This window comes from Hemibagrus wyckioides, linkage group LG06 (assembly GCF_019097595.1).
Source record: "Hemibagrus wyckioides isolate EC202008001 linkage group LG06, SWU_Hwy_1.0, whole genome shotgun sequence".
Classification (NCBI taxonomy): domain Eukaryota; kingdom Metazoa; phylum Chordata; class Actinopteri; order Siluriformes; family Bagridae; genus Hemibagrus; species Hemibagrus wyckioides.
Window position 1 is genome coordinate 16235169 of NC_080715.1, and position 25956 is coordinate 16261124.

The 25956-nt window shown below is 35.1% G+C and overlaps 5 protein-coding genes across 7 annotated transcripts; all 5 read right to left on the reverse strand.

Annotated features, from left to right (window-relative positions):
• Positions 1 to 1334: 1334 nt before the first annotated feature.
• Positions 1335 to 3976, reverse strand: hoxd9a (homeobox D9a). The gene is made up of 2 exons (XM_058391096.1): positions 2852 to 3976; positions 1335 to 2519 (listed from the first exon to the last, which is right to left on the reverse strand). The coding sequence occupies exons 1-2, from the start codon at positions 3405 to 3407 to the stop codon at positions 2275 to 2277; spliced, it is 801 nt and encodes a 266-aa protein (XP_058247079.1). The 5' UTR covers positions 3408 to 3976; the 3' UTR covers positions 1335 to 2274.
• A 1055-nt stretch (positions 3977 to 5031) lies between these two features.
• On the reverse strand, positions 5032 to 7523 carry hoxd10a (homeobox D10a). The gene is made up of 2 exons (XM_058391118.1): positions 6708 to 7523; positions 5032 to 5965 (listed from the first exon to the last, which is right to left on the reverse strand). Exons 1-2 carry the CDS (start codon positions 7420 to 7422, stop codon positions 5691 to 5693), a joined length of 990 nt encoding a protein of 329 aa, XP_058247101.1. The 5' UTR covers positions 7423 to 7523; the 3' UTR covers positions 5032 to 5690.
• A 3684-nt stretch (positions 7524 to 11207) lies between these two features.
• Positions 11208 to 13478, reverse strand: hoxd11a (homeobox D11a). The gene is made up of 2 exons (XM_058393674.1): positions 12838 to 13478; positions 11208 to 12074 (listed from the first exon to the last, which is right to left on the reverse strand). The coding sequence occupies exons 1-2, from the start codon at positions 13445 to 13447 to the stop codon at positions 11845 to 11847; spliced, it is 840 nt and encodes a 279-aa protein (XP_058249657.1). The 5' UTR covers positions 13448 to 13478; the 3' UTR covers positions 11208 to 11844.
• A 2810-nt stretch (positions 13479 to 16288) lies between these two features.
• Positions 16289 to 18154, reverse strand: hoxd12a (homeobox D12a). The gene is made up of 2 exons (XM_058393675.1): positions 17577 to 18154; positions 16289 to 17276 (listed from the first exon to the last, which is right to left on the reverse strand). Exons 1-2 carry the CDS (start codon positions 18115 to 18117, stop codon positions 17038 to 17040), a joined length of 780 nt encoding a protein of 259 aa, XP_058249658.1. The 5' UTR covers positions 18118 to 18154; the 3' UTR covers positions 16289 to 17037.
• Positions 18155 to 20839: 2685 nt separating this feature from the next.
• Positions 20840 to 22984, reverse strand: hoxd13a (homeobox D13a). Of its 3 annotated transcripts, none has more exons than XM_058391187.1 (2): positions 22293 to 22984; positions 20840 to 22037 (listed from the first exon to the last, which is right to left on the reverse strand). In XM_058391187.1, exons 1-2 carry the CDS (start codon positions 22882 to 22884, stop codon positions 21790 to 21792), a joined length of 840 nt encoding a protein of 279 aa, XP_058247170.1. In that variant the 5' UTR covers positions 22885 to 22984; the 3' UTR covers positions 20840 to 21789. The 3 variants fall into 3 exon arrangements, with proteins under 3 accessions (XP_058247170.1, XP_058247169.1, XP_058247171.1); XM_058391186.1 differs by having other exon boundaries at positions 20846 to 22040; XM_058391188.1 differs by having other exon boundaries at positions 21816 to 22040; positions 22279 to 22984.
• Between the last annotated feature and the right edge of the window lie 2972 nt (positions 22985 to 25956).

The following is a 25956-nucleotide window of genomic DNA, read 5'->3' on the forward strand; positions in this document are numbered from 1 at the left end:
ATATATATATATATATATATATATATATATATATATATATATATATATATATATATATATATACATTTTACAATAGAAAGAATAGGAGTTATAAGAAAATTGCATCCAATAAAATAGGCTAGAGTTGTAAGATTCTTGTAGTTTGTATAGGTAAAATCCTAGGAAAAACTGACTTGTTGGCTTGTTTGATATAATTTTTTTCACTCTTAATTAATTACCGTAAACACCAGACTATTCGTTCTATATATGTATATATACCATTATATATTAGTTCTTTCTAGTTTATTCTTGAATCATCATGAAAAACTAATGTGATAATTTTATAACTGAAAGAGAAAGTCAATCTTAAAATGCATTACCAGTTTACCATTTTTATTTTGCGCGGAAAACTTTTTTCTGAAGTAATTTTCAAAATTTTGATTATAAGCACGTGGTTTGTATTGGTCTGCGCATGCTTCAAAAAAAAAACAAAAGAAAAAAAAATTTAATCAGCACCCTGGACCCATGTTTTCAAAGAACTATATTGCCCTCTACCGGCAATATAACCATATTCATATTTTGATAACATGCTCAACCGGGTGCATTTAGCTGCACAGATTCTCTTTAAATATAATATAATATATATATATATACATATATATATATATATATATATATATAGTTTTTAAAAAATTGATATATGATTTGAGCCATGCATATATATATATATATATATATATATATATATATATATATATATATATATATATATATATATATATATATATAAAAGCCTGCATGGCTCAAATCAGATATCAAAAAAACCTATATTTATTTTTATACTATATTTAAAGAGAATCTTTGCAGCTTAATGCATATTATGTAATCTATACTTGTATATACTAACATAGCAAGACAGCGTAAGTAAACACTGGTAAAAACCGATTTCCTGCTAGAAATGCGTACATATATTAATTAAAACTTACTTGCAACAGTCAAAGTTAAGTGTTGCTGTCCATGAGTGGAAATGCATTTGGTGAATAAACCTGACTTTCCGTGTGTTGGGTCGATTTCTTTCAGTCTCACCGACAGACAATTTATCGACCAGACACCCCGTAGAAAAGTGTCTGCATTTTTGGTTGTCAGCAACAGACACAAACACCCAACTAGAACGTTTTCAAAGCAGAATGCAATTACTGTCTTAGACCATAAAGTCATTTAGACCAGACGTCTAGTCTTCTATATTGCTTTATTGGACCCAGTCTCTTCCTGTTCTAAAGTAATTCTAAAGTAAGGACTGAAAATAAATTGGGGTTCTCATCAACACTTATTTCCCAATAATAAACGGTTTATTAGGCCTACCGATATCAACTAACACTAAACATTTTTGATATAAAAACAACGCACAAAGTGTGCAGTCCAAGCACCAACTGTGTTTATTTCGTTGAAAACATTTTCTCGACCTCGAAAAAAACAAAAAACAAACAAACACAACCTTCAGCGGTATTCTCTGGTCCACAATCTTAGCCCCAGAAGGAGATTTATATTGTTAAATTTATTTTGCTAGTATATTTTAGATATTCATAATACTTATAAGTTCAGTTTTGTCAGAGACAAATACGCAGTGCTGATCGCTGTTAAATTTAAAAAAGCACCCAAGACTTTTTACACGTTCAATATATGGAAATACATAGATGCGTTTATTATACACTGTAGTGTTAAATTAATCTTTGTTCATAGCCAGCACTCGAACTAGCTAGTAAGACCTTATGGATCTCAACTACTAAACTGATCCTTAAAGACATTTTTTGATGGTAGATCCTGCAACATGTAAGTCTTTAAAGTTGTTTTTCTATTTAGATTCATATCCAAATATTCCTCTATGAATAATACTCCTTGTTGGGTGTCAGTAACTAGGGAGAGTAGCGTGGCCTGTTACTCCTCCATGATTACTGTTCCTCAGTTAGTGTGCTGTACACTATTAAGATTTAATTAAGTGTGCACTAACACACACAATGAAAATAGCAGTTAACATAACTAGTGTGTGTACTTTACCTGCGTGCACAACCGTTTGAACATTTGTTACAAGAATGAACAATTGGTAATTATTTTAAGACTCTTTATACATCCAATCCAAAATAATCAGAATGTAAGCTTGTGTTTTTCCACAAAATTATTCGACAAAGACACACAAATAACATAAACCAGTGAGGCTCCAACAACTTTGAGCTAAACGTAACATATTACTCATATACATAGAGAACACTTGGCGCGGCGCGCTGCCCGCAGTGTTATTCACTGAGGCTCCTGGCTACCCCTCTCTCTGTTCATCTTCTTCATTTTCATTCTTCTGTTCTGGAACCAGATCTTCACCTGCCTTTCTGTCAAATTCAGAATTCGTGCAACTTCATAACGGCGATCTCTCGTCAAATACATGTTATAAAGAAATTCCTTTTCTAGTTCTAGTGTTTGGTATTTTGTATATGGACATCGTTTCTTTCTCGTTGAACGTGCATGAATCCAGTTTGCTGCTGGGTTGCCTGTAAAAGAATGAATAACCCAATAAATCCAAGGTTAAAAAAGCAATAAACAAATGGACAAACTACATAAACAAAAATAGCTGCACTATGAAATAAATTTCTTAATTTATTTCCTTGAATTTAATAAGCAATTTGCAATCGCAATAATTGATGGCGAGGATGCTATTATCGGTAAATTCTGTTTAAAAAAGTAGGTTTATAGCTGCATACATTTCTTTGGACCTGCGGTAAGAGTTCAGACACTTTTATTGGTTAGTAAAACCTCCAGCTTTACACACCCTGCTCGTACAGTTCTGACGGTTGTAAATCACAGGGCAATTTCTTTTACTTACTTGGGTCAAGTTGTTGTTGTTGATGTTTCTCGTCTTTGGGCTCGCTTTGGTTGGAAATATCGTTGTCAGCGGTATCTTTGGTAGCTTTCTGTACACACTCGGCCAAGGTGCTACAGTTGTAGTCTGGAGCCGCCGGAGCGTCAGAGCCGAAGGCAGAGCTCTCAGTCCTTTTCGGCGGTAAAGTTTCCGCCTTTGTCCCGCACTGACGACTACTCGAATGGAAGCCGGAAAATGAGATGTGGTTCGAGATCGGATCTACCCATGAACGCACGTATCTGTTATCTGTACATGCGATATGGGACTGGTGCACATACGGATGGTAAATTCCGGACACCGTAGCCGAGGACGGCGGATGAACCGAGGACCATGACGTGGGGAACACGGTTGTTTTGGGAGCAAAGCTACAGGAGGAAAAATCTGCGTTTTCCCCTACACCTGACGGCCTAGCGACCGCCGAGTGCGGGCTCTGGACATAACGCGCTCCGTACACGTCCTCCGCCTCGTGTCCCATTATAGAGTCCACATAATAGTTGCTCAGAGTTGAACTGGTCGACATTTTTGGATCCCCTCGTAGTCATATAAAAGGTTACACTGTTACGGAAACCTTGCCTCCGCACAATCATAGTATTTTTGCTGGCTTCATCTTCAGTGATTGGTTACATGAATCACGTGATCATATTTACCAATACAGAGAGTAAATCAATCCGCTTATAACGGTATGCTTGATATTGCCCTTTGACTAAATATATATACGTATACAGATATTTTTTCTAAAAATTTATATTGCAGTATACTTTGATGTCCCAAATCATTTTGTTTTAATCTAGTGGTAAAATGGAGGAGGCCACGGACTATTTTTTACCTACCCAGATTAAAAGAACACATTTGTTCCACGATCTCTGCTCAACGTTTATATCTGCATGCCAAATTACACCAGCTGAGTGTAAAATCTTACAAGATCTCGTCATGAGATATATCCTATACTCCAGTCTTGTAAAGTGGGCTATTTAATAGTGTACTGAGTTTTAAGCCCTCGTAAAATAAATGCAATAACACGCTGTAAAACAACATACCACGTTTCCTGGTGGATTCTCATATTTTACAAACTGCCTGTTTCTTCTCAGTTGAAAACTTATATTTCTGAAATCTCGCAAGTTTCACATAGAACCTAGAATCTGAATGTCGTTTGTATTTATTAAGAAGTAAGTCATAATGTGTTTATGTCTATCAATAAAAATCTTTATGAGGTGCATTTGGATATGCATTAATGTGCTCTTAATAAAACGGACACATCGCATTACAAAGTGAAATATGTGTCTATGACTGCATTTATTTGAACACAAATAATAAAACTTCGATCTATCATCACCCCGCAGATGATATGCGTTTTGATCGCGATTCAAAATTCTCGCAAGATGGTAAATATAAGCTTATCCTGCTATTAGTCAACTGATAATTAATCTGTCAACCCGTTATTTGCCAATAATTGTTTTATTGTTGTAGTATTATTTTTATTCAGAAATATATTTAGAAGGCATATTTTGATATTTTTATCGGAGCTCTCTACCTATGAAGGAAATTAAGCCAGGACAGACAATAACATAAATAGACACATGAACATAAAAGTGATTAGTGAATTTGAATAACTAGTTAAATATAATACGTAAACAAAGCTAAGACATAAACACAACACAACACGCACACACACACACACACACACACACAAAGAGCCAGTGAGAGAGAGAGAGAGAGAGAGAGAGAGAGATGTTCTTTATTATAATTCTGTAAAAAAAGTGTTTTTTAATCAAATTTCACTGCTTTGTATTTTTATTAAACAATATTTTATGCAATATTTACAATTTTTTAATGAAATATTTATTTTATTGTATGATGTAAAATACCAACATATTTATTCTAGTATTGTTTTGACTTTATTTTTTGCAGACACTATCAACATTTGATTATATTTGTTGTGCTGTGTTTAAGGTATTATTTTAACCCGTTTCAAGGCTTCCTAGTAATTTTGGTAAAGTAAGGTATTTTTATATAACTGGCTATATTTTGTATTACCGTAGGGAAAAATCTACTTACCACATAAACATTTTAAAGGAGTTATAACAATATTAGTAATTATACGTACTTACCAATTTACTTATAGAAAAACGACAAAGAATACAATATATTAGTGCCATATTTTCATTTAATGGCTTGTACGTATTTTGGAGGTTGTTTTGGGGACTTTGTTTGCTGTTATTTTGATGTAGTTTTTATATAGAGTTTTTGAAACATTGTTTACACACAATCTGCTATTTTGACAAACAATTTATTACATGATACATGCCACAAACATGCACTAGATGTAAATATTTTAATATTACATATCACATTTACTATACAGAGCAATTTAAAATGGCAAGATTTCACATAAATGTACACTTTTTTTCGAAGACGATGGGGAGCCTACTCTTTGCTTAAAAACGGCAACTGTGCTTTCAGGTCCAAAGTCAGGTTTGCAAGGAATTTCAGTGCTGTCCTGTGCGACATTATATTGTCTCCCATGAAAAACACACAACGAATTTGTGTTTCTGTCACGTATCATAATTTAAGACCACTTCATACCCTGTGAAACATAATGGCTATACACAATTCATACTTTTTTATAATAATACTTGAATACCATCAAGTAACTACAGTAAAAACCTATTTTTGACGTATAGCAACAATCACAGTATCTGAACGAGAAAAAAAACGTCCAATATTCGACAGCATCATGTTGTAGCATAACCCATCATGAATAGATATTGAGAGGCAGACAGAGGGCATGCACTGGTTTGCATGTTCACGAAAAGGTGAGATTTGAATTAAGTTCTCGGATTCGGTTTTCTCTGCTCATCTTCTTCAGCTTCATCCTGCGGTTTTGAAACCAAATCTTCACTTGTCTGTCGGTGAGGTTTACGCTTTTACTGATCTCTAGACGGCGCTCTCGAGTCAGGTACATGTTGAATAAAAACTCCTTTTCTAATTCCAAGGTTTGGTGCTTTGTATATGGGCATCTCTTTTTTCTACCACTCTTCGCAGTTAACCAGTTGCTCGTCGGTGTATCCGTTTTGCATTCTGGAAAACAAACAGAGCAAATAAATACATACATAAATAAATAAAATAACTCAAAATGAGTGACTCTTTACCCATCGAAAATATCTCAAAAGTTTTCCAAATCATCAATAAATAAGAATGATTCATAACCTGTAATTAATATTACATAAATATAGAACGAATCACCAAAATCACCCACCATTCTGTTTCAGGTTTTAATCAGCTATTCTATGACTATGACCTTAAGATGTAGAATAGTCTATAACAAAGGTATAGCTTTTGGCCAAGGTTAGCCTTCAAATAACAAAGCTATTCAATTTTAAGTGGTCATAGGTTTATTTAAGAGTTTTAGCACAAGTCAGTGGTTTTATTTAAAAAATTAATTAAAGTTTAGCAAACATGAAAATGAATTTTCCAGTTTTATGTTGCCAGTTAATTATATACGCTTGAAATCTATAATAATTGAAATTAACAATAAAATATATTCGTGTTGTAAAGAAATAACTAAACTTGCAGGTTATCCAAAAAAGAAAGAAAGAAAGAAAGAAAGAAAGAAAGAAACTTTAAAGGGACCGCAACAAAAGGTAGGCTATTTAATGTTAGCGCGCGGCACCGTTTCCTGTAAAGTCTTTTACTGCAACCCGAGTAAGCCTCTCATTAAACATTACGACTTTCGGGGTTGTTTGTGTTTTATATTGGGTTTTATGATGGTGGAGCGTTCGTATTACAGCGCGACGCGATTAAATCTTTTTATTGTACCCACCTTTCGCTTCCTTGTGTGGCAATTCCGGGCTGGAGACAGGCGCCTCGGCAGTGTTACTCTTCTCCTCCTGAGAGCTCGCCGTGTTGTCCGGACTCGGGCTGCGCGTCTCCTCCTCCTCAATCTCCGGCACCTTTTTTTCCGCTTCGACAAAGGACGCGGAGTGCGGCTTAGGAGTCAGTCGGTTCAGCTGCATCAAAGTGTTCGGAGTGCTGGTCTCGTGGCTATAATCCTGGCTTTTAGCCGTCGTGTATGTTTGGCTCAGTCTGAAATAACCCGGGACCGGAATTTCTGGACCGTCCACCGTACACGCCTCGGAGATCAGATTGGAGTACGCGGGCATCTCGGACGAACTGACCTTTGCTCTCTTGTCGGAATACATGCAGCAACTGTTCTCCTCTTTTATATTCTGTGAAAATGTGCAAGTGGGCATCTGGTTAGGCGCTTGCTCTATTCGACAAGATCTGTTCGGATCTACCCAGTTATCAAGCTGAGGTATGTACGAGTGCACGTTCATGCCAATATTTTGGTGGTTTACTTCCCCCCGTTTGCCAAGAGACGGCAAGAGTCCACAGGTTTGCATTCCATAACTTCCCAATTCTGCACTGGATGGCATATACATGTTGCTGCTGGAATAGAAATTGTCTGTTCTGCAGGCCCCAATTAAAGAATCTACCAAAAACGTATTAGCAGTGGGAGAGCTGTTGGGATAGGACATTTTGGAGAGATTTTAAAGAAGAGAGAGATGTCCTTTGTAAGCTGACATATCTAGCAAAACAATCCCGCGTAACCCGGAGGGTCTCTCTGCAACCACATGACTATCTCACCAATGAAATTTGAAAATGGCCTTGAGACGCAGGCTCTTCTCTGTCACGTGTGCGCACTGACACATGATTTGGAGCTTCAGACGTGGTCAACAGCGACACCTAGAACACGGACTTGAAATTGGTATCAAGACGGACAAAGACGAATGCTGTTTTAAACAATTCAGTATGCTTTTCATGTATAATAAAGAACGAAAAAACAACGCATGTACAAATATCTATTTGCATTGATTTATACTGAGAAAACTTTGCTCGTAAGCACACATTTCTTTACCATGTAAACTGATTCAAGTGCAAGTTAAATAAATATTATTAGCTGGAATACTTTTAAAAAAGCATTGTATAGTACGGGTTCAGTTGACGGAATGTATATGGGCTGTTTCCTTAATTATTAATTATTTAAAAACTGACTTAATGGTATTAAAATATTAATTTATATGTTATATTTTATGTATATTTCCATGGTATTTGGTTACCGTGCATATTTGATCTGGCTACTTCTACATATTCATTTGTAAAATACACCTGCAACCGCTGATTCTCATGCCCTTCTTCTGGAAGTCTTTTGTGGCTTTATAGGCCTGGTTCAAATAATAGCTTCTTTCTTTTTTTCAAACTAAATCAGTTACAAATTCCTTGGAGGGTTCATCACCTACATCGCTACCACTCTGGTCAACAACAACAACTGCAGCAGCAGCAATAGCTAAAATAACATTATTTAGATGCAATAGTTGAGTTTAATTTAAAATAAATTACATGCTGCTTATTTATTTTAATCGTTTTCACATGCTAAAAATATTAAAATAATTTATTTCTTTATTTTTTTTTTTACAATAGAATGTGTAATTGAAGTTGTATCAGGATTCACTGTATATTATAATAAATTAATCCTTAGAATTTTGTGTTTAATTTTTCTTTTCTCACAGTCATCGGCTTATTTTAAGCGTCGCTTGTACATTAAAATACGATTTTCATAGCACATGAATGGAAAATGCGCTAGGGTTATTTATGTATCATTGTGATGTGATGCATGTTCAAGTTTAACAGTTATCAGTTAACCTTAATAAAATGCTTGAAATGGCACAGGAGTGGAGATAAATATAATAATTGGCCTACTCCATGTCCACTGTTTAAAAAGGGTACATTTTTTATGTATTCGCTTTTCTTAAATATGATTGCATAATTATTTTGTTAGCTAAAAGCAAACCATTTTCTTTATGGTAGCTAAAATTCTTATAGATGTACATTGCTAACTTCTTTTTACATTACATTTAATAAAAGCAACTAATGAATGCTGACCGCAGCTACATGCAGGGTCATACTGAGAAACAAAGCAAAAGGGAAACAACATATACACAAATGTAACATTTTATTTGACCATTTACATTTTTTTCATTTACTATAATTTATTATTTATTATATTTTATTGATATAGTCAGTTATTTGTTAACTTTACACGATGAACCAACTGTTGTGTTTCTGGACAAAAATGCCGAAAACGTTTAAAGTAACCTCGAATGTTGACATTGCTGTTATTCTCAGTGATCACCGTATTTTTAAAAATATATATTTTGCAATTGTATATGCAATCATGCCGTAAATTTAGATACTATATCGCGTACGCAGTTGTATCAATATTTAAAAAAAAAGCCAATAGACTAGTAGTTCAATAGCGTAGCGTAGCAAATTGATAAATATATAAAAACACTGAGAAGTATTCCTTATGCATGCATATATATGCAAACAATATATATATATATATATATATATATATATATATATATATATATATATATATATATATATATATATATATATATATATTATTTAAACAACACTTTTTCTGACAGTTTGGAATGAAAATTACTTAAACACACACACACAATTTGATGAAAGCGATGAGCTCTTATAAATGTTATCTTCCTAATGCCTAAGACGGTTTGTTAGATATGCAATATACCATAAAAATGCTTTTCCCTTAAAACCCGATATACTGTGATCCTATTTTAAAAATGCAGCTTGTACGAAATGTCAGAATCTTTGGATACAAACGACTTACTCCCAAGATCACAGTCATTGTTACATACTGAACACTTGAAATACACAGTGTCTTCTACAAAACTGTGGTAAGCGTGCCCCCACGTGGCCACTGAGTATACTAACGTCAAAAGCGAGTAAGAGATAATTAAATTACATTTTTAGAAATTTGGTTAAAATAAGAACCCTATTTATAACTTTAATGTTAATATTAACAGCCGTGTAATTGTCTAATAATATCAGTATAATCTCAAAAAATGTTTGCATGTGTAACCACTGTAGTAAATACTGTTATATCTTTTTATATCACGCCTTGAACAGTATATTTAGTACCCCATGTAGATATGTAACCGACAGAACTATATCTTAACATGTTGTCAGGGAAAACTGTCCTTTCTTTCCAAAATCATAAACCTTTTAAAATAAATATAATAATATTTCACTTTATTCCATCATTCATGTTACTGTATGCAGTGAAATTAATTAATAAGTTAATATGTAGGCGTAATTGATTAAATAAAAAATTATGTCGTTCTTGACAAAAATATTTTTTTTTTATTTGGCCTATTGTTTTTGTAAATCTTCCACTTTCGATACGAGCCTTTGTTGTTGTAACAGGCTAAGACTAAATGAAAGACTAAATTTGGTTACGGTCTTCTTCTCTAAGAAGCATATCTTCCAAACAAAAAAAACCTTTAACGATTAAAGAAAAAGCGTTCACCCTTTGTGCATTTGACATTATTTTTGTCAAAAAAACAAAAACAAATCTGTTTATTAATGATATTTTAGCTCACATGGGTGTAACACATGGTCTAAATGCGAATATCTGTCATAAAGGTTTTCTATTTGAAAGCAAAATTATTTATTTATTTATTTAGATTTGTTTTTTTACATGGAGCTGTACCTTCTGGTTAGACTGTGTAGCAGGCTGAGGAATGTAGGTCCTGAATGGAAGGAAGCGTAGTGCGCCGCGGCCATGTTGGCTCATGCTGCAGTGTTTTATTTCTTGGAGGGCGTAGTTTCTCAACGAGAACAACGAAAAAAGCACCTATATTTTACAAACGGGTTAAGGGTGGCGACCTTGACATTACGGAAGTTCAAACCCGATTTTCATATTTGTATCGACGTTTTCCACACTGACCCATAAGATAGAAGGCTAATAGGAACCCCATGTTATTATTCAAGTCTTACCTTTGACACAAATGTCACTACCGCTGCGATGATGCGGTGTTTCAAATCTTAGCAAATTTTCTCAAGTTTTCATCTTACTACGTTATTGATTCATTTTAGGAATGCTACTTTCTTTCTAAATCTATAAGGTCTTGTGTACATCCACATCGTATTCAAAAAAGAAAATCCGTGCAATGTGCAGGGTTTAGGGCCAACGTTGCATTTGGACTGGCCAGAGGGTACAATAGCCCCCAATTTAGACCTTTACAGCTAGACTTTATTGAACTGTCTAGACGCGGTTCAAGGTTTGGTAAACACCCTTAGTGTAAAAGAACAAAAACTCGAGGCGTCTGGCCTTAGTTAGGCCTATATAGCTTTTCACGCGTTTAGTCTACGTGATAATTTTGTATCTGCACCCAACCTTAAAGCGTCGACAAACTACACTATTATATCATTAAAAGGATCGAAGAAGTGTAAAGAAGTTTATTTAAAGAATATGTTTAGTAATTTACATGCACATTTCTGCTTTTAATATGTTTAAAAACAAATAGCTTTAATAAAAATATAACGTCAAGCACATTCTCTCACACAAAATACAAGCTATTACTTAAAAGAAGTTCAAAGAATTCTGGAATATTCATATTTATTTACTACACCAATACACGCCATGCTACTGAAACAAATGCATACACAATTCTACACTAATGGAAACACGCATTGATTATTGTAATCAAACTTTGTTTTGCTTACTGCAATCGTAGTGAGTTACGTAGCCTTGTACCATGTAAATTGTAATAAATAAAAAAAGATACAATACGATTACGTTTCTGTAGCAATCACAATTAAACAACAAAACAAGAAAAGATTGTCGACCGTTCGGTACCATTCTGTTTTAGAATGTTTGCTTGTTACGGATATAATTTTCACAGAGGTAAGAGTTCATTGTTGTAATAGGCTACCAAAATTTTTTGCATAGTTAAAAGTATGCATCAGACCTCACAGTTTAGCTTGCGTATCTGTTTCGGTTGGATGCATAATGTCCCTCTAACATACATAATCATGACTCGGTGAAAGCCACGAACATGGTCTGCTAAAATAGACTAATGATTTTAGAATAAAGGGTTTCCAGTGAAGTACTGGAGACGATCTCGGTTGAGTTTTTTTTCTTTCATCCTTCTGTTCTGGAACCAGATCTTTACTTGTCGGTCTGTAAGGTTTAGCATTCTTGACAACTGGAGCCGCTTCTCTTTATTTATGTACACGTTGAAAAAGAATTCTCGTTCAAGTTCTCGGATCTGATATTTTGAATACGGGCACCTCTTTTTTCGGGACTTTGTACCTAAGAAAAGAAACATAAATTAGTTAACAATGCAATTAAAATGCAACTGTGCTTAACTTAGTTACGCAACCACGTAACAGGCTGACATTTAATGCATTAAGATCAACTAAAGTTGGACGTTTTCTACAACGGCCTCAAAAGACTAAACAAACTTTATGTTTATAAACAGATACACGATTTGTGATTTTGTGATTATCGTGAGGCTAACAACAGATTGTCAAATACACAACAAAGTATCGACCTACGAATCAAATACACCAGTGAAACCAGTGGTACATTCATATTGCACAGACACCAACATGTACATGCGTGCAGACACAAAAGCATGCCAACAAGGTATTTGTTGTTGTTGTTTCTACGAGCAGCACGTAAACTTTTAATTTAAATTTGTCGGGGTAGACCAGTATTTTTTAAAACCTAATAAGCTTGGTCTTCCAAGCTCATGGAACACGAAAGAGCAGAAATAGACACGGGAATAGTTGCAGCGCTAACTGCAATTCACAAGCCCGGTAGAGTATATGACATGTTACTGTGGTCTTTTATATAAGTTACAAGTTGCATGTAATCATTTTAGAAATACACAAATCGCCATCCTCAGTGCCATATGCCCACAGAACTGCTTTCCCATCATAAAAAATGTTTTACAACAGCAAAGCAAGTCGTATTGGCTATGTAAAACCTTTGCATGCTTATAAAGCTGCACATAAAACCGAACGACAAAGTGGCCTAGCAGCTTTAAGTATTGTTTAATGTGTGTACCTACTTGAACCGCTGTTCTTCCCTTCTTGTTCGCATGTTGATAGTGAAGATTCTTCCTCTGTGGTTTCAGCGTCTCTTTTCGTCTGATCCGCGCTATCTGAGGACACTTTATTACATGCGGCATCTCCGGGGACAGTAAGCTCAGTCTTTTGTCTGGACGACTCGGGGTTGGGCTTTCCACCGTTAACAGTTTCGAAAAATTGGTCAAAGCCTTGAGGAAGTACTCCGTTTCGGCCGACGTTAGTGAAAAAATTGCACGCGGAGTTCGTGCCGCCGTGATGACTGTACACAGACTCGTTTTTAAATATCATTTCCGCCCTGTTTGATGACTGGAGCAAATCTCGGTGCATTATCTCGTCCGTTGAATAGTAGGAAGCGTAATTGCCCCTGTAATGCCATTTGCTCGGGTGATCCAGTCCATAGTCTCTGAAAGCCACTTCTCGAACAGGTTGGACTTGAGCTATATTGGAAGAGTATGGAAAATTAACTTGACACGATGTGGACTGCGGTAAAAACGAAGACACAGTCGAGAAATCAGGCGCCGAAACATAGTACGTGCAGTTCGGTAAATACATATTGGACCCGCAGTTACCGCGATCATCGTAGTCCGTCATATCTCGGTTTGGCGTTAGAGAGCACGAACAGGCAACTCGACTGTGTTAAACTTTGTACATCTATTGCACCATAGGCGTGTGGACAGGAGTCGTGAGGGAGAAAAAAATCGGAAACGTAGGCTGACGTGCAATTCATCTTGATCGATTCTTGAGGTAATTGTGTCATGTGATCCGGTAAAGAAATTACCATATATCAATATCAGTCATTAGAAACTGTCTCGGGCAGCTCATAGGCAAAAGCAGACGGCAAATTATTGGTTGCCTGCATCTTCTGAAACTCCCCATGTGCATAAACAAGGCTTTAGTGAGCTAAACAATCACTGAAATGCTAGGTTATCAAAGACACTTTGTTCCAGAAATAAGCATTACAGATTACAACTAATTAAGTACATTTAGTAAAATTTTAGATTACAATGTCTGTATTGCTCAGTCACAGGGTTTAGTTTCGTGACTTTTAAGAATATTTGTTGGTTTTTTTTCTCTTCCCAGGTACCCACGTCTTACACTTGATGAGCGTCTGTGACATTTATAAACGGGATAATATACTTTTTTTCTTCCATCGGAGATTTCAATCAACACAGAGACTTACAATTGATGTTCTGTTCCATTCTCAACAATTACAGAAGCCTATGCCTGCTATCCTTCGTCTATTTTTTCGCATCGGGCACTGGATTTAACAGCAGTTCACATTCGATTATTATAGTAACACCTCGGCTTTAGAGAACATTTTTAAGGAAACTCTTGCATCTTTTTAAAGACAAAAGCAGACAACTCATTTATCTAGCCGTTTAATGCAAATCATTATGAAGTATATATTTTATGTCAGATTGTGAGAGAATAAAGAAATAAGTTTTATTCACAGGCAAAACGTAGGCTTATTCCTAAACCAATTTTGGAAAAATGACTGTATAGGCTACATCGCCGAAGAATTTACAACTACTTCCCCACCACCAGTACTATTACTACTACAACTATTAATACTGATACTAATCATAAGGATAGTAGTAGTAACATTTGGTAATAGAATTACTGTATCTGCGTTGCACTTACTTTAGTGTTTAGTAGTAAATCCAAGCTCTGTTGAATTAGCTTTTGTCGAACGCTGCATCGTAACAATTAAACACAGAAACATGTCGTGAAACGAGAGCTACGTTGGATTCACACTGCCAAGTCCAAAACAACTCTTCTGGCTTTGAACGTCTGAGTACTGAAAGGCAGCCGGCAATCTACAATAACCGTCAGCACTTAAATCATTTTATTGCTGAGACAAAAGGATGAGCCCTGGTTTTACTGTCTTGAGTTGTGTGGAAGAATTTGTTGACTACACTGGAGCCAAGAAAAAAAATATTATTAGAATATTATTTCAATGGTAGAATGGTTAATCTAGTCAAACCTTACAGAATGTATAAAATATGTTTTATAGCTTAATTAATCCAACATTAAATCGTTCAGGTACCTAAGTTGCTATTTAGTTTACTGAATTTTACTGAACTCGAACTGTATGAAAGCTTAAACCGTCTAGCTTTGGTCCTGACTGAGATTACTTGTAATTTTCAAGCAAACCAAATCACGTGCTTAACAAAAGAAAATATATTACGAATAGATCCACATTTTGCCGTTCACTAAAAATTATCAGAAAAATGTGAGAAGTCTATGAAAGAAGCTATGGAAGCTACGGCTATCTAGTTTACAAAAGATTTCCAAACCAAATCAACAATCAGTACAAATCAACATATCAGCATATAGGTGGACAGAGCGATGTTGATATTAATTATCCCAAAAACGATGACGTATATATACCACAATTTTGTTGTTAAAGAAGCCCGTATTTAACACAATTTTACGGAATGTAAAATATTTTAAATAAAATAAATAAATAAGAAATAAGAAAACTAAATGAATACAAAAAAACACATCACAATAACACAGATGTTTCACAGCAGAAAGCTTTCATAGAATTCGATCTGCTTAGTTGTTTTTTTTGCTACTTATACAACTTCTACAACTACTCTTCCTCCTCCTCCTCCTCTTATTAATAATAATAATGATGATTAATAATAATACATTAATAAAAAGGTTTCTTAATATCTAATGTTTTAAATAACCACCCAAAACCATTTTTATTTTGAATAATGTATGTATTTGTGTATTTATCGTGAAAGGCTGAAGACTAACTTGACCTTAACTTTGATATGGTGTCCCCGTATCTGCCGCGCGCCAGCGCTCCACCATCTTACAGAATAAATAAATTATATAGCGCTTGGATCTTTTAGAAGAACGGCCCAGTTTAATTGGACGTTGCATGTGCATGTTGAAATATATATATATATATGTGTGTGTGTGTGTGTGTGTGTGTGTCTGGTATTTATATTTGACAAATATTATTTTATATTAAAGAAATTCAAATATTCAAGAAAAATAGAGCACGTTCTTAGTATTCACTGTATCCTTATAGTGATGCTCCAGTACGCTGAGTCCGAAAACGTATTCATGTGTAATATGCGAGCAACTCGCTCAAACATATGTACTCTTTTTTTTGCCTATTAATTGAAAGCAAACATTTCTTCAATCTCCTACAAGGTTGTGATTCACTTGGCTATTCTAACATAACATAACAAATATAAAAACACGTCTTAATCCACATGTACACAGTTCGATATTACAAATAGCACATCGAGCATTTCCAGCCAATCGAAACAATCGAAAATAATAATAATACACTAGGCCACTAATGCCTATAGGCATTGAACATTCACGCACCAGTGTGATCTAAGCAACAGAGTACAGATCAATATCACCAGAAAAAGGGCCTAGATTAAAAAATATCAAACACACTACATGTTGGTTTAGATTAATGTATTACAAAACATTATAAATTAAATTAATTATATAGCCCAATGTGAAGCTATAGACACGTATTACATTTTTTTTTTACAACAAAAGTATAGCTACGTGTATGCAATCCATTTAAAGTTAGGATACATTGCCCCTCTATACAATAGAACAGATTTCTCGTTAAAGGTATATCTGTGTGAGGACTTGATTACCAACCAGACTTAGAATTCACCTGACTGTTTACAGACTGAGCAGAGCTTGTACTCGCCAGACTGACGCTCTTGCTTCAGTTCAAGGCTTTTCATTAGAAAACAGAAATGTAACACACACACACACACACACACACACTTATTTTGGTCAGTGTGCAATGCAGTGGGGCAGCTTACATAACAATTTGAGTATAGGTAAAATCTTTGAATAAATCAAGAAAAAAAAATGTTTACTTGACATTACAGGCAATGTTGCATTTTAATTTTACTTTTACAGAATGGCTGTAAAATGTTATCTATTGGCGATTACGTCAAAAAGTGTTATGACGGGAACTAACTATACATTTGTTCTCGTGATCTGTTACACCAGAATCTGCCGTAAACAAACATTGAAAATTCTGTCGATTTTTTCGTATCCTTACAGTGTATCATAAAAAACGGTGCATTGTACTTCTTATATCACTGTATATCACTCGGTAACTCATTGCCAAGGTAAGGAGCAAAATGTACCATGTGGTCACCATTAAGAGAAACACTGAATTTTCTTCAGTGCATAGAGAAAGCATGCTCACGCATTAATAAGCGTTTCTTTTTCATTCTCCGGTTTTGAAACCAGATTTTTACTTGTTGATCACTCAAGTCCAGTCTGTCAGACAGCTCTTTCCGTTTCTGTCGGTTTATGAATTCGTTGATCATAAATTCATTCTCAAGTTCAGCCAGCTGTGGCTTCGTGTAAGGTTTCCTCTTTTTTCTGGCTCTTACTTGTGAAGGACACCAAGGGAATCCTAGAAAGAAAAGAAGGCATTAGCAGTTTTCCCCTATATTGTAAACTGTTTATGACCACACTGGATCCTGAATATGTTACAGTAGTTTCATAGAACGCATTCCTCTCTGAAACAACGAATTGCAAATTTTTAATATGGCAGATGTCAGATGCAATATACTGAACGAACATTACTGACTTCAGATCTGTTTAAATGAAAAGGCCTACTGAACAGCCATCTTGTTGCATCTTGTACTATACATGTAAAATAACAGTTTCATATAAACAGACCGTATAACTCCAGTTAAAAGTAGTTGCGTACCGTCCGTTAAGGCTGCACTGGTGTTCTGAGAACTCGATGTGGGGTGTGCATGGACAGTGGAGTGTGCAAGCTGTTCAGTGCCATCGATTATCGCATGGCTGTTGGAATTCACCCCAGCCTGTGCCACCGTGTTTTGCAACCGTTTGTCCAAGTCTGAAAAGTCACCTTTGCTAAAGCTGGCAGTTGTTGTTATCCCATGTTCACCAGTAAACGCTGTCATGTGTTTGTCCGGCAACTCTGCTTTGGGGTTTGCATCTTGGACGTAGTATTTACAGGAGTCTCCTTTGCTATGACCAGTCACAGCCACTGAGTTAGTAATAAACGGCTGAGAATAACCACTAAATGCGAGGCTCTGTGGCGGGCTTGTGCACGAACTTGGGGAAGTCCACGGGAGTGAACACACCTCTCTCCTGCCGTAGAGCTGCGCGAGTCCGGACGGATGGGCGCCATTGGGCCAGCTGGAGAAAGGCAACGAATCCGCATTTGGATAATTCAACACAGGACTAACATAGCCAGAGCTAAGAAAATTGTGCTCACACATTTCTGAGAAGCTCGCCCACGCAATTCTTACAAGCGATTTTATTTTACCCCTAAAAGAATAAAAGTCAGTAATTGTTGATTTGTTAATGCACAGTCACGTGATATGCAAACCGAAGACGCCGGTCCCCGCCCTTGCCCCAGCTCACTACACAGCATAATACATAGGCTACGTCTTTTTATGGAAAGACTTTAAATAGGCAATTGACCGTCGTTTCTTGTCTATATAGTGTTACTTAACATAACTAAATTGTGGCTTTTAAAATTCTTTTTTTTCTTAAGGTAAGGTTTGAAGAAAAGCTTTAATTACAACGAGTTATATGTCAATAAATTTAAGAGCCATATAGCCTGCGATTGCAAATTGCTTACGACAATATAATACAACGTATAAGTTGGATAACCAACGTATAACCACGAATAACCACGTATAACCACCGCCCCGCCCAATTTACTTTAAAACAAGTTCTGTTTTGTTAATAAAAAAAACCCCTGCAACTTGAATAACAAACTTAAAATGATCACAACGCATGCGTGTTCTGTATAATTTTGCAATATATTATTTCATTATAATTATGTGGGGTTTTTTTGTTTTTGTTTTTTTTCACTTTTTTGTATTCAGTTCTATCTTATATGGGAGTCATAAATGCAAACAAATCATTGAGGTTAAACTAGGTAGAAGCTAAATAAAAAAAATCATCCATTCTTCTTCTTCTTCTTCTTCTTCTTCTTCTTCTTCTTCTTCTTCTTGATGTTATTGATAAAATTCTTTATTTCTTAGGTGTAAATCATCGCGTTTCATTTACTGGTAATGTCTTAGTATTGTTTTATTGTTTTTGAAAACGATGTTTAAGCCGATAGGTGTGAGCTAATTTTCCTCCAGTTTTGTTCTCGCAATTTTTGCAACGTCGTAAAATATGTTTATCTCTCTGTCTACAGATATTTTAGCAAATTTGTGTTTTTCCACAGACATATATGGAGAATTTATTTTTTTAGCCTTCTTCGGCATTACATATTTGATTTTCTTCTTTTAATCTTTCATTGAGCCTTTGGTTGATCTTTTCCCTTTTCGGTTAGTCAAATTCAGAATTCAGTGTAATTTTCAGTGAGGTATTCAGTAAAAAAAATGTCTCAGTTTAATATTCTTAACAGCCTTTCTCTCTTATTACAATACCACACGGTATGTTGTCGAAGTGGACTTTAAGTGTGAAATTTAATAATTACAGCTTAAAAGATTTGTATTGAGTCTGAGATAGAAATACAACGAATTCTCAATGTCAAAATTATTGACCAATAATCACCGAATAAGATCACCGAATTTCCCGAAATTGTGTATATGATGTGATGATCTGGTAGAATGATGCAGTGTCTGATATAATATACTGACTAATTCTGCCTAATTTATATTTAAAGTATTTGGAAACAGGGGAAAATATTTAGACCAACGTGATGGCAAAACTTTAATCAACAAATAATAAATTCGAGCATTTTCAGCAATTTTAGATAACAAAATGTGAATGGCCGAGTAAGAATATTACTTGGAAACTGTATAAGCACTAGCCGCAAAAATTAGTATCTAATATGCCTAATATTAAGAATAAGCACGAAATATTTCAGTAGATTTTTGTCTTACCTTGAGTAACTTTTTCCAAACGTTACAAATTATTGCCTAGCAAGAGCAGACTGAATGAATCGTAAACGCGCCGGAAAGAGAAGAGACGGTTCAGCCTCCCACCCTTTACGAGTCTAGCAATTACATAAAACGCATTAAAACTAGACTTCTTTCGTTTGCTCGACATTCTGAGTAATAGCACAAGTTGTCGTATTTATTTAATGCAAAACATACAGATTAACTGCAAATATAAAAACTAATTTCAAGGTCAAAGTCCAGACATATATTTAGCAAAAACAAGTCCAAGTGCATTTAATCGCAAAGGCAGTTTTGCAGCTACAGTCCGAATTATTTTTAATTGTAATAATATAGTTGTACACAAATTGAAACAGTTTGCTTTTGTTGATCGTGCTCGACAAAGATAAAGGAAATCTCTATTGATTTTAGGTCATGGTTTAGTTTTCTCGTGCACATACAGTCGTTTAGCCTTTATTCGGCCATTCTGATTTGCAAGTGTTAAGTGTCTCTTATTTCGTTTAGTTCAACGCCACTTGGCACCTATTATTACATTAATATTCGAATGGCATTTTCGTTCATTCTCTACTGTAATTACACAACATCGCCAGTAGATGGAAACAAACTTCCACAAATTGAGGACTATTCGGTAGTTTGGGCACCCAGACGTTGCAGTCAAGGTCGCCGCTAAGAATGCGTGTCAAGGTCAACGCTAAATACGAGACTCACTATTTAAATGATCCAAAAATGTGATTTTATGCGCCCTTGCATAAAATGTATATTTACTGCAACTTTTAAAATGCATGTCCAAACGTTTTCACACGCAAGGGAAGTTAACTCTTTTTAGCCATATGTTAATTTATTTACAAACCATTCTCTATAGGATTGCCATTTCTTTGTAAACACACACACAGACTCGTCTCTCACAATGTGGCTCCCAGTGTAGCAACTGTGTCGTGTGTGATGATTTTGCCATGTTTATTGTTTACATCGCAACCGTGCGACAGCTTCCCGATCCAGAATGAAAATGATTTCGCTACGTTCTTCTTTGGTTAAAGGCATACTCAAATGCTATCTGAAAAATATGATATATACTAATTATGTAAAAAATGGAAGCCTTTTTATTAACAATTTAAGACATTTTCTGAGTAACCATTTTAATCAGTTGGTTATTTTTTTTAAACATGACAAACACGATTTCCCCCTAGAGTGTAGCACTCCAAACAATAACACTCAATTACAGCAGACAAGTTGACATTATTCATATTGAAAATAAAGTGATGTGTGTATCACAACTCCACTCCTGGTGGCTCAACTTTTCCCCGACTCCAAACACACTTTAGGGGAAACTTGAAATTATGTAGTACAATGAGCCTTCAATAGCTTTCAAGCCTTCAATGCCAAATACAGACAAAGCGAAAATAACAAATAACAAAAAAGTTTGCAATGAATTTTCAAATCACTGCAAATGTTATTTTATTGTTTAGCTTCGTGTGTTCACAAATAAACACAAATCACGAACGTTTCATTTGTATACGTGGTTGAATCTAGGGCGTGTATTTCATGCTGTTGCCATAAAAAGCTTTCTTTCTTTAATAAATAACATTCTGTTTCATTATAACGTATATACTTTCCTTATAAAATGTGTATAATAAACAATCCATTTCTTTATAACAAGTGCATAGGTTCTTGTTTATACCTCAACAGAATCACAATCATTCACAAATGATGCTATGGTATTTAATTGGAAAAAAGAAATATCACTGTTAACATAACCGAAGTGTATATGAAAAACCCGAACTGGCATTGCTATAGAATAAACTAATATCATAGGATTACAAGTGTATATAATAAGTCTTCAGTAGCCTTAACATTTAAAGACATGTATATGGAAAAAATGTGGTATTTGTAGAATAACATTAATTATTCAATGAGAAATTAAAGCTATTAAAATGGATACACCTATAGCGCATTAGGATTAATTTCTATAAATAAGAACCTTCAGACCATTAACAACATTTAGCGTATAAAGGTAGTTTATGTAGTAGTTCATTAAAAAGATTCAAAGTCTTTAGATATTTTCGAAATTATTTTCTTGTCTTTGACACGGCGATTCTGAAACCATATAGTAACTTGTCTCTCTGACAAGTTAGTGGAGGAGGCTATCCGTCGTCGCCTCTCTTTAGTAATAAACTTCGTAATGGTGTATTCATGCTCGAGTTCCTTCAGCTGCAGTTTCGTATATGGAACCCGTTTCTTCCTCCCGCGCCGAAGAAAAGGGCTGGTATCAGGCGCAGGGTCTTCTGGAAATATATACTTCAAAATAAAATAGCAGCCTTCTACAAATTACATAAATATGACTTTGCATAATGATATATATATATATATATATATAATTTCAGACTAAAATGGTCTAATGCAGCTTGTTGCTTCTTATGCCTGTGAGACTAGCCTACTAGCCTAAATCTTTCAAACATGCAGCGATTATTACTAAGCATACTATATCTTTACAGGCATAAGGTGAAGTAAAATGTGGCTTACAGTAAATGTTGTACCTGTTAGTGACGATTTCCAGATACATGGGCTGGCCGTTTGCTCTTTCGAACAATAAATTTGGTTGCTCCAACTAGTCGACCAATTCCAGGGCTCATACTCCTCCATTACGAAAGGACTATCATGTATGTGATCTCTTGTCCTGGCGCGCTGAACTACAGGGACATCAATATATCCAGGGATCCTATAGGGTCCTGCATAGCCTTGATAAACACCAATGTCCCTAACCAGGGTGGGACCCTCACCGCAGTGTAGTGCAGCTCTACTGAAGTCCACCACATCTTGTTTGTCAGCCAAGTGTCCATATACTTTCCCATTAACATTGTGGTGGTTCATGACTCGCTGCTGAAACACTGCGCTTGGAGAAGCTTTGCAACTGTAGAAACTGTTAGCGAAGTGGCACCCAAAAGTAACTTGAGAGTTGGTACAAGACGCTGCGTTGGGAAATGATACGTAAGATGATAGAGGCTCGGGGCTCAGAGAGTTTGGTGTATCCGACAGCAAGTAAGACGAAGATCTACTCGAATGTGCTCCAAACGCAGACGTGTAAAAACTTCTATTGGCTTTCTCCCCGCCAAGCTCCTGCCGCTCCATATTTATATGACAACCAACACAATTAACCAGACAGTAATCAAAACCACCATCCTGTCTAAAATCGGTCCAGTCAAGCAAGTCAAAGCATTAAAAAAAATCAATTGACAGCAAGGCTTTTTATATTTTCCTGACTAATTACAGGACGCTGTCTCCCGAAACACGATTGGCTAGTACAGTCCACGTGACATGCAAATAACTAGGTTAACCTTGTATAATACGTTACTAAGGGAATAAGACGTTCAGAAAACCAAAGACCATGTTCAAGTTTGAGCATTTGTTAATGATCTACTTTTTTTTTTTTACATTTAATTATAGTTCAGTTTGACAAATTCAGTTGACAAATGCCTCATTCAACTGGTGACAATTGTTTGTCTATAAAAACTAACTACATAGATTTATGATTTTAAATCCATCTAAATTTACATAACAAATAATGTGCATAATGATTTTTAAAGGTCAGAAATAAGACCCGACATGATTCCTAAGACATTCCGATAAACAGTATAACGTTTACAAAGTAAAAAAATTACTTATTTGACGCATTACAAGTCTCTGAATCTTTAAGCTTTTAAAATATTATAGACTCTACTCATATACCTGAACTATGTATATAGTCTACGTATACAGGTCTTTTATACGGGTGTATATGTTTTTCATAGGCCTCTCTGTTAGTTTTAATTAAGTTTATGTAATAAGTAAGCAGACAATAACAATAAGTTGATGTATGCTTGTTAAATATCACGCCATCCCATATCGTTCTGGCTAATTGCAGACTAATGTACATGACTAGAATAAATGTCTTTCATATTGTGTATTTTTTGTTTGTGTCTGCTCTCTGTTTGCTTGTAGCTGGAGTAACAAAGCACCTTCGATGTGGTATATAGATGTCAAATAAATTCGAACATTTTCGCAAGAAATGCAAACATGGATAATGGGGGATATCTTAAAATGGCATTCTTCAAACAGAAATCATGTTTGTCTGTACATTGAGTTATGTGCGTATATAGACATATTAATAATCAGTAAAGATATTTGAAGGTTACAGGTTTAGATAGATAGATAGATAGATAGATAGATAGATAGATAGATAGATAGATAGATAGATAGATAGATAGATAGATAGATAGCTTAAGCTACATTTTTGCATTAATATGCAGGTTAGTCTTCAGAACATCGTTGATCGAAAAGTCCTACAGACATGCAGCAGTTTAGTTTTGTCAGTAGATGGCGATATCAGTCCACATTGTGGGCACTCATTGTTCGCTTGACAACCAAGCTTACTCCCATTAAACACGATTTAGTCTGATAATGTGAATCAAGTTTCACAGAGATATGAATTTTCCATTCCAAAAAGCAATAATCAGTCTACTGGAATAAAGACTGGGCAGCTTATGAAGCTTAGAAGACCTGGCATTGAAACTAACCTCACCTGTAATTTTTAAAGACCTGTCAATCACAGTATACATTTAATCATTTTTTTATATATGCTTTTAGATAAAAAATTATGATGAAAGATTGATGATATGATATGAGGAATGATTATAAAGTTATTATAGCTCAATGTCTATAAAATTGCAAATTGCTAGGCTTGGACTGAGGCACACTAATTTCCACTCTTACGTTTACCAAAAGAAACAACTTTGCGTTTATTTTTATTTTCATTTTCGTTACACATTTCATGCTATTATTCAAACTTTGGTCTAAATATATATATATATATATATATATATATATATATATATATATATATATATATATATATATATATATATATATATATATATATATAACATAGTCCTTATTGATAAAGCATCATGCAGAGCCAGCCTTGTTGACCCCCTTCTCCCCTTCTATAAACAGTGCTTAATCTACTCGTTGGAGGCGAAAGGTGGCGGTAGGGAACCATTAACGTTTCATGGGCAAACGTTTTTTCCGATTGGCTTGACTAAAGAATGAAGTGTATATAGCCTACAAAACTATGTAAAGGATTTGTTTAAATATACAAACACAAACAATTTTCTTGTTGAAAAAATGCCAAATGCGACTTTTGTTTTCACATTTTTCAGCGATAGACTAAGAAGGGTTTTTTCTAACTAGTCGTTAATGCACAGTCTCGATTCAGCCTACCAAAGGTTCAGTTAGCTCATTTTAATCTTTTTTTAACACAGGTTTGTCTGGACACAACCTTGTGGTCTGTAGTTAGCTGTCATTGCACTGACATACAAGTGCAATAAAACCAGGAGAACGCAACTCAGAAACAGCAAACTGAAGGTGCGTGTCTTTATAGACTCTTTTTGTAATTAGTAATACATTTTAATTCGGTGGGAAATTTGCTTAGAGAAAAAATATAAGAAGTCGTATTTTAAATGTAAATATCTATTATTCATATTATTATTTCACACAGTATATTAACACACTAGCTTAGGCTATAAATATCAGCACACTTACAAGAGCTTCGTTCTTATGCGACACATGCGCTAGAAGTGGCTTATACATGTGTTATCTTACTACATAGCCTTTTTCAAGATATTTATGAGAATTTTAATGTAATAGGGAACTACTGTTGTTTTGGGGGTGCCAAATGAATGCAGCTATAAGTAATTGTAGACCATATAAATACTCCCCAAAATGTAGCGTGCCTCTCTGCCAATACATGTTAATTAGATTTAATCTAGTTCATAAACGAAATTATATTTTCTTAAAAATAAATAAATAAATAAATAAATAAATAAATAAAATAATAGGGGTTCAGCGATTTAGGAATATTTGCTGTTTGCATCTGAAATTCCAATTTGTGAGCGTTTAATTTATTTGTAATACATGTTGAATCATTTCCAATTTCATATCATGTTGGTGATTGCAATTTTATCTATTGCTTAAGAAGGCTAGCCAGCGCGTACTGACTTGGAAAGAAGCTGCTGGGGGCGCCAAAGAACGGGGAAGCGCTTCGTCTCCAACCACAGTGAAAGCACGTAGTTCCATCACTTAACCTCACCTTCACAAGCCGTCTACTCACTCCATTCATTCCACTGCACATTTGATCCGGAGTTCATCTCTAAACACCATATACGC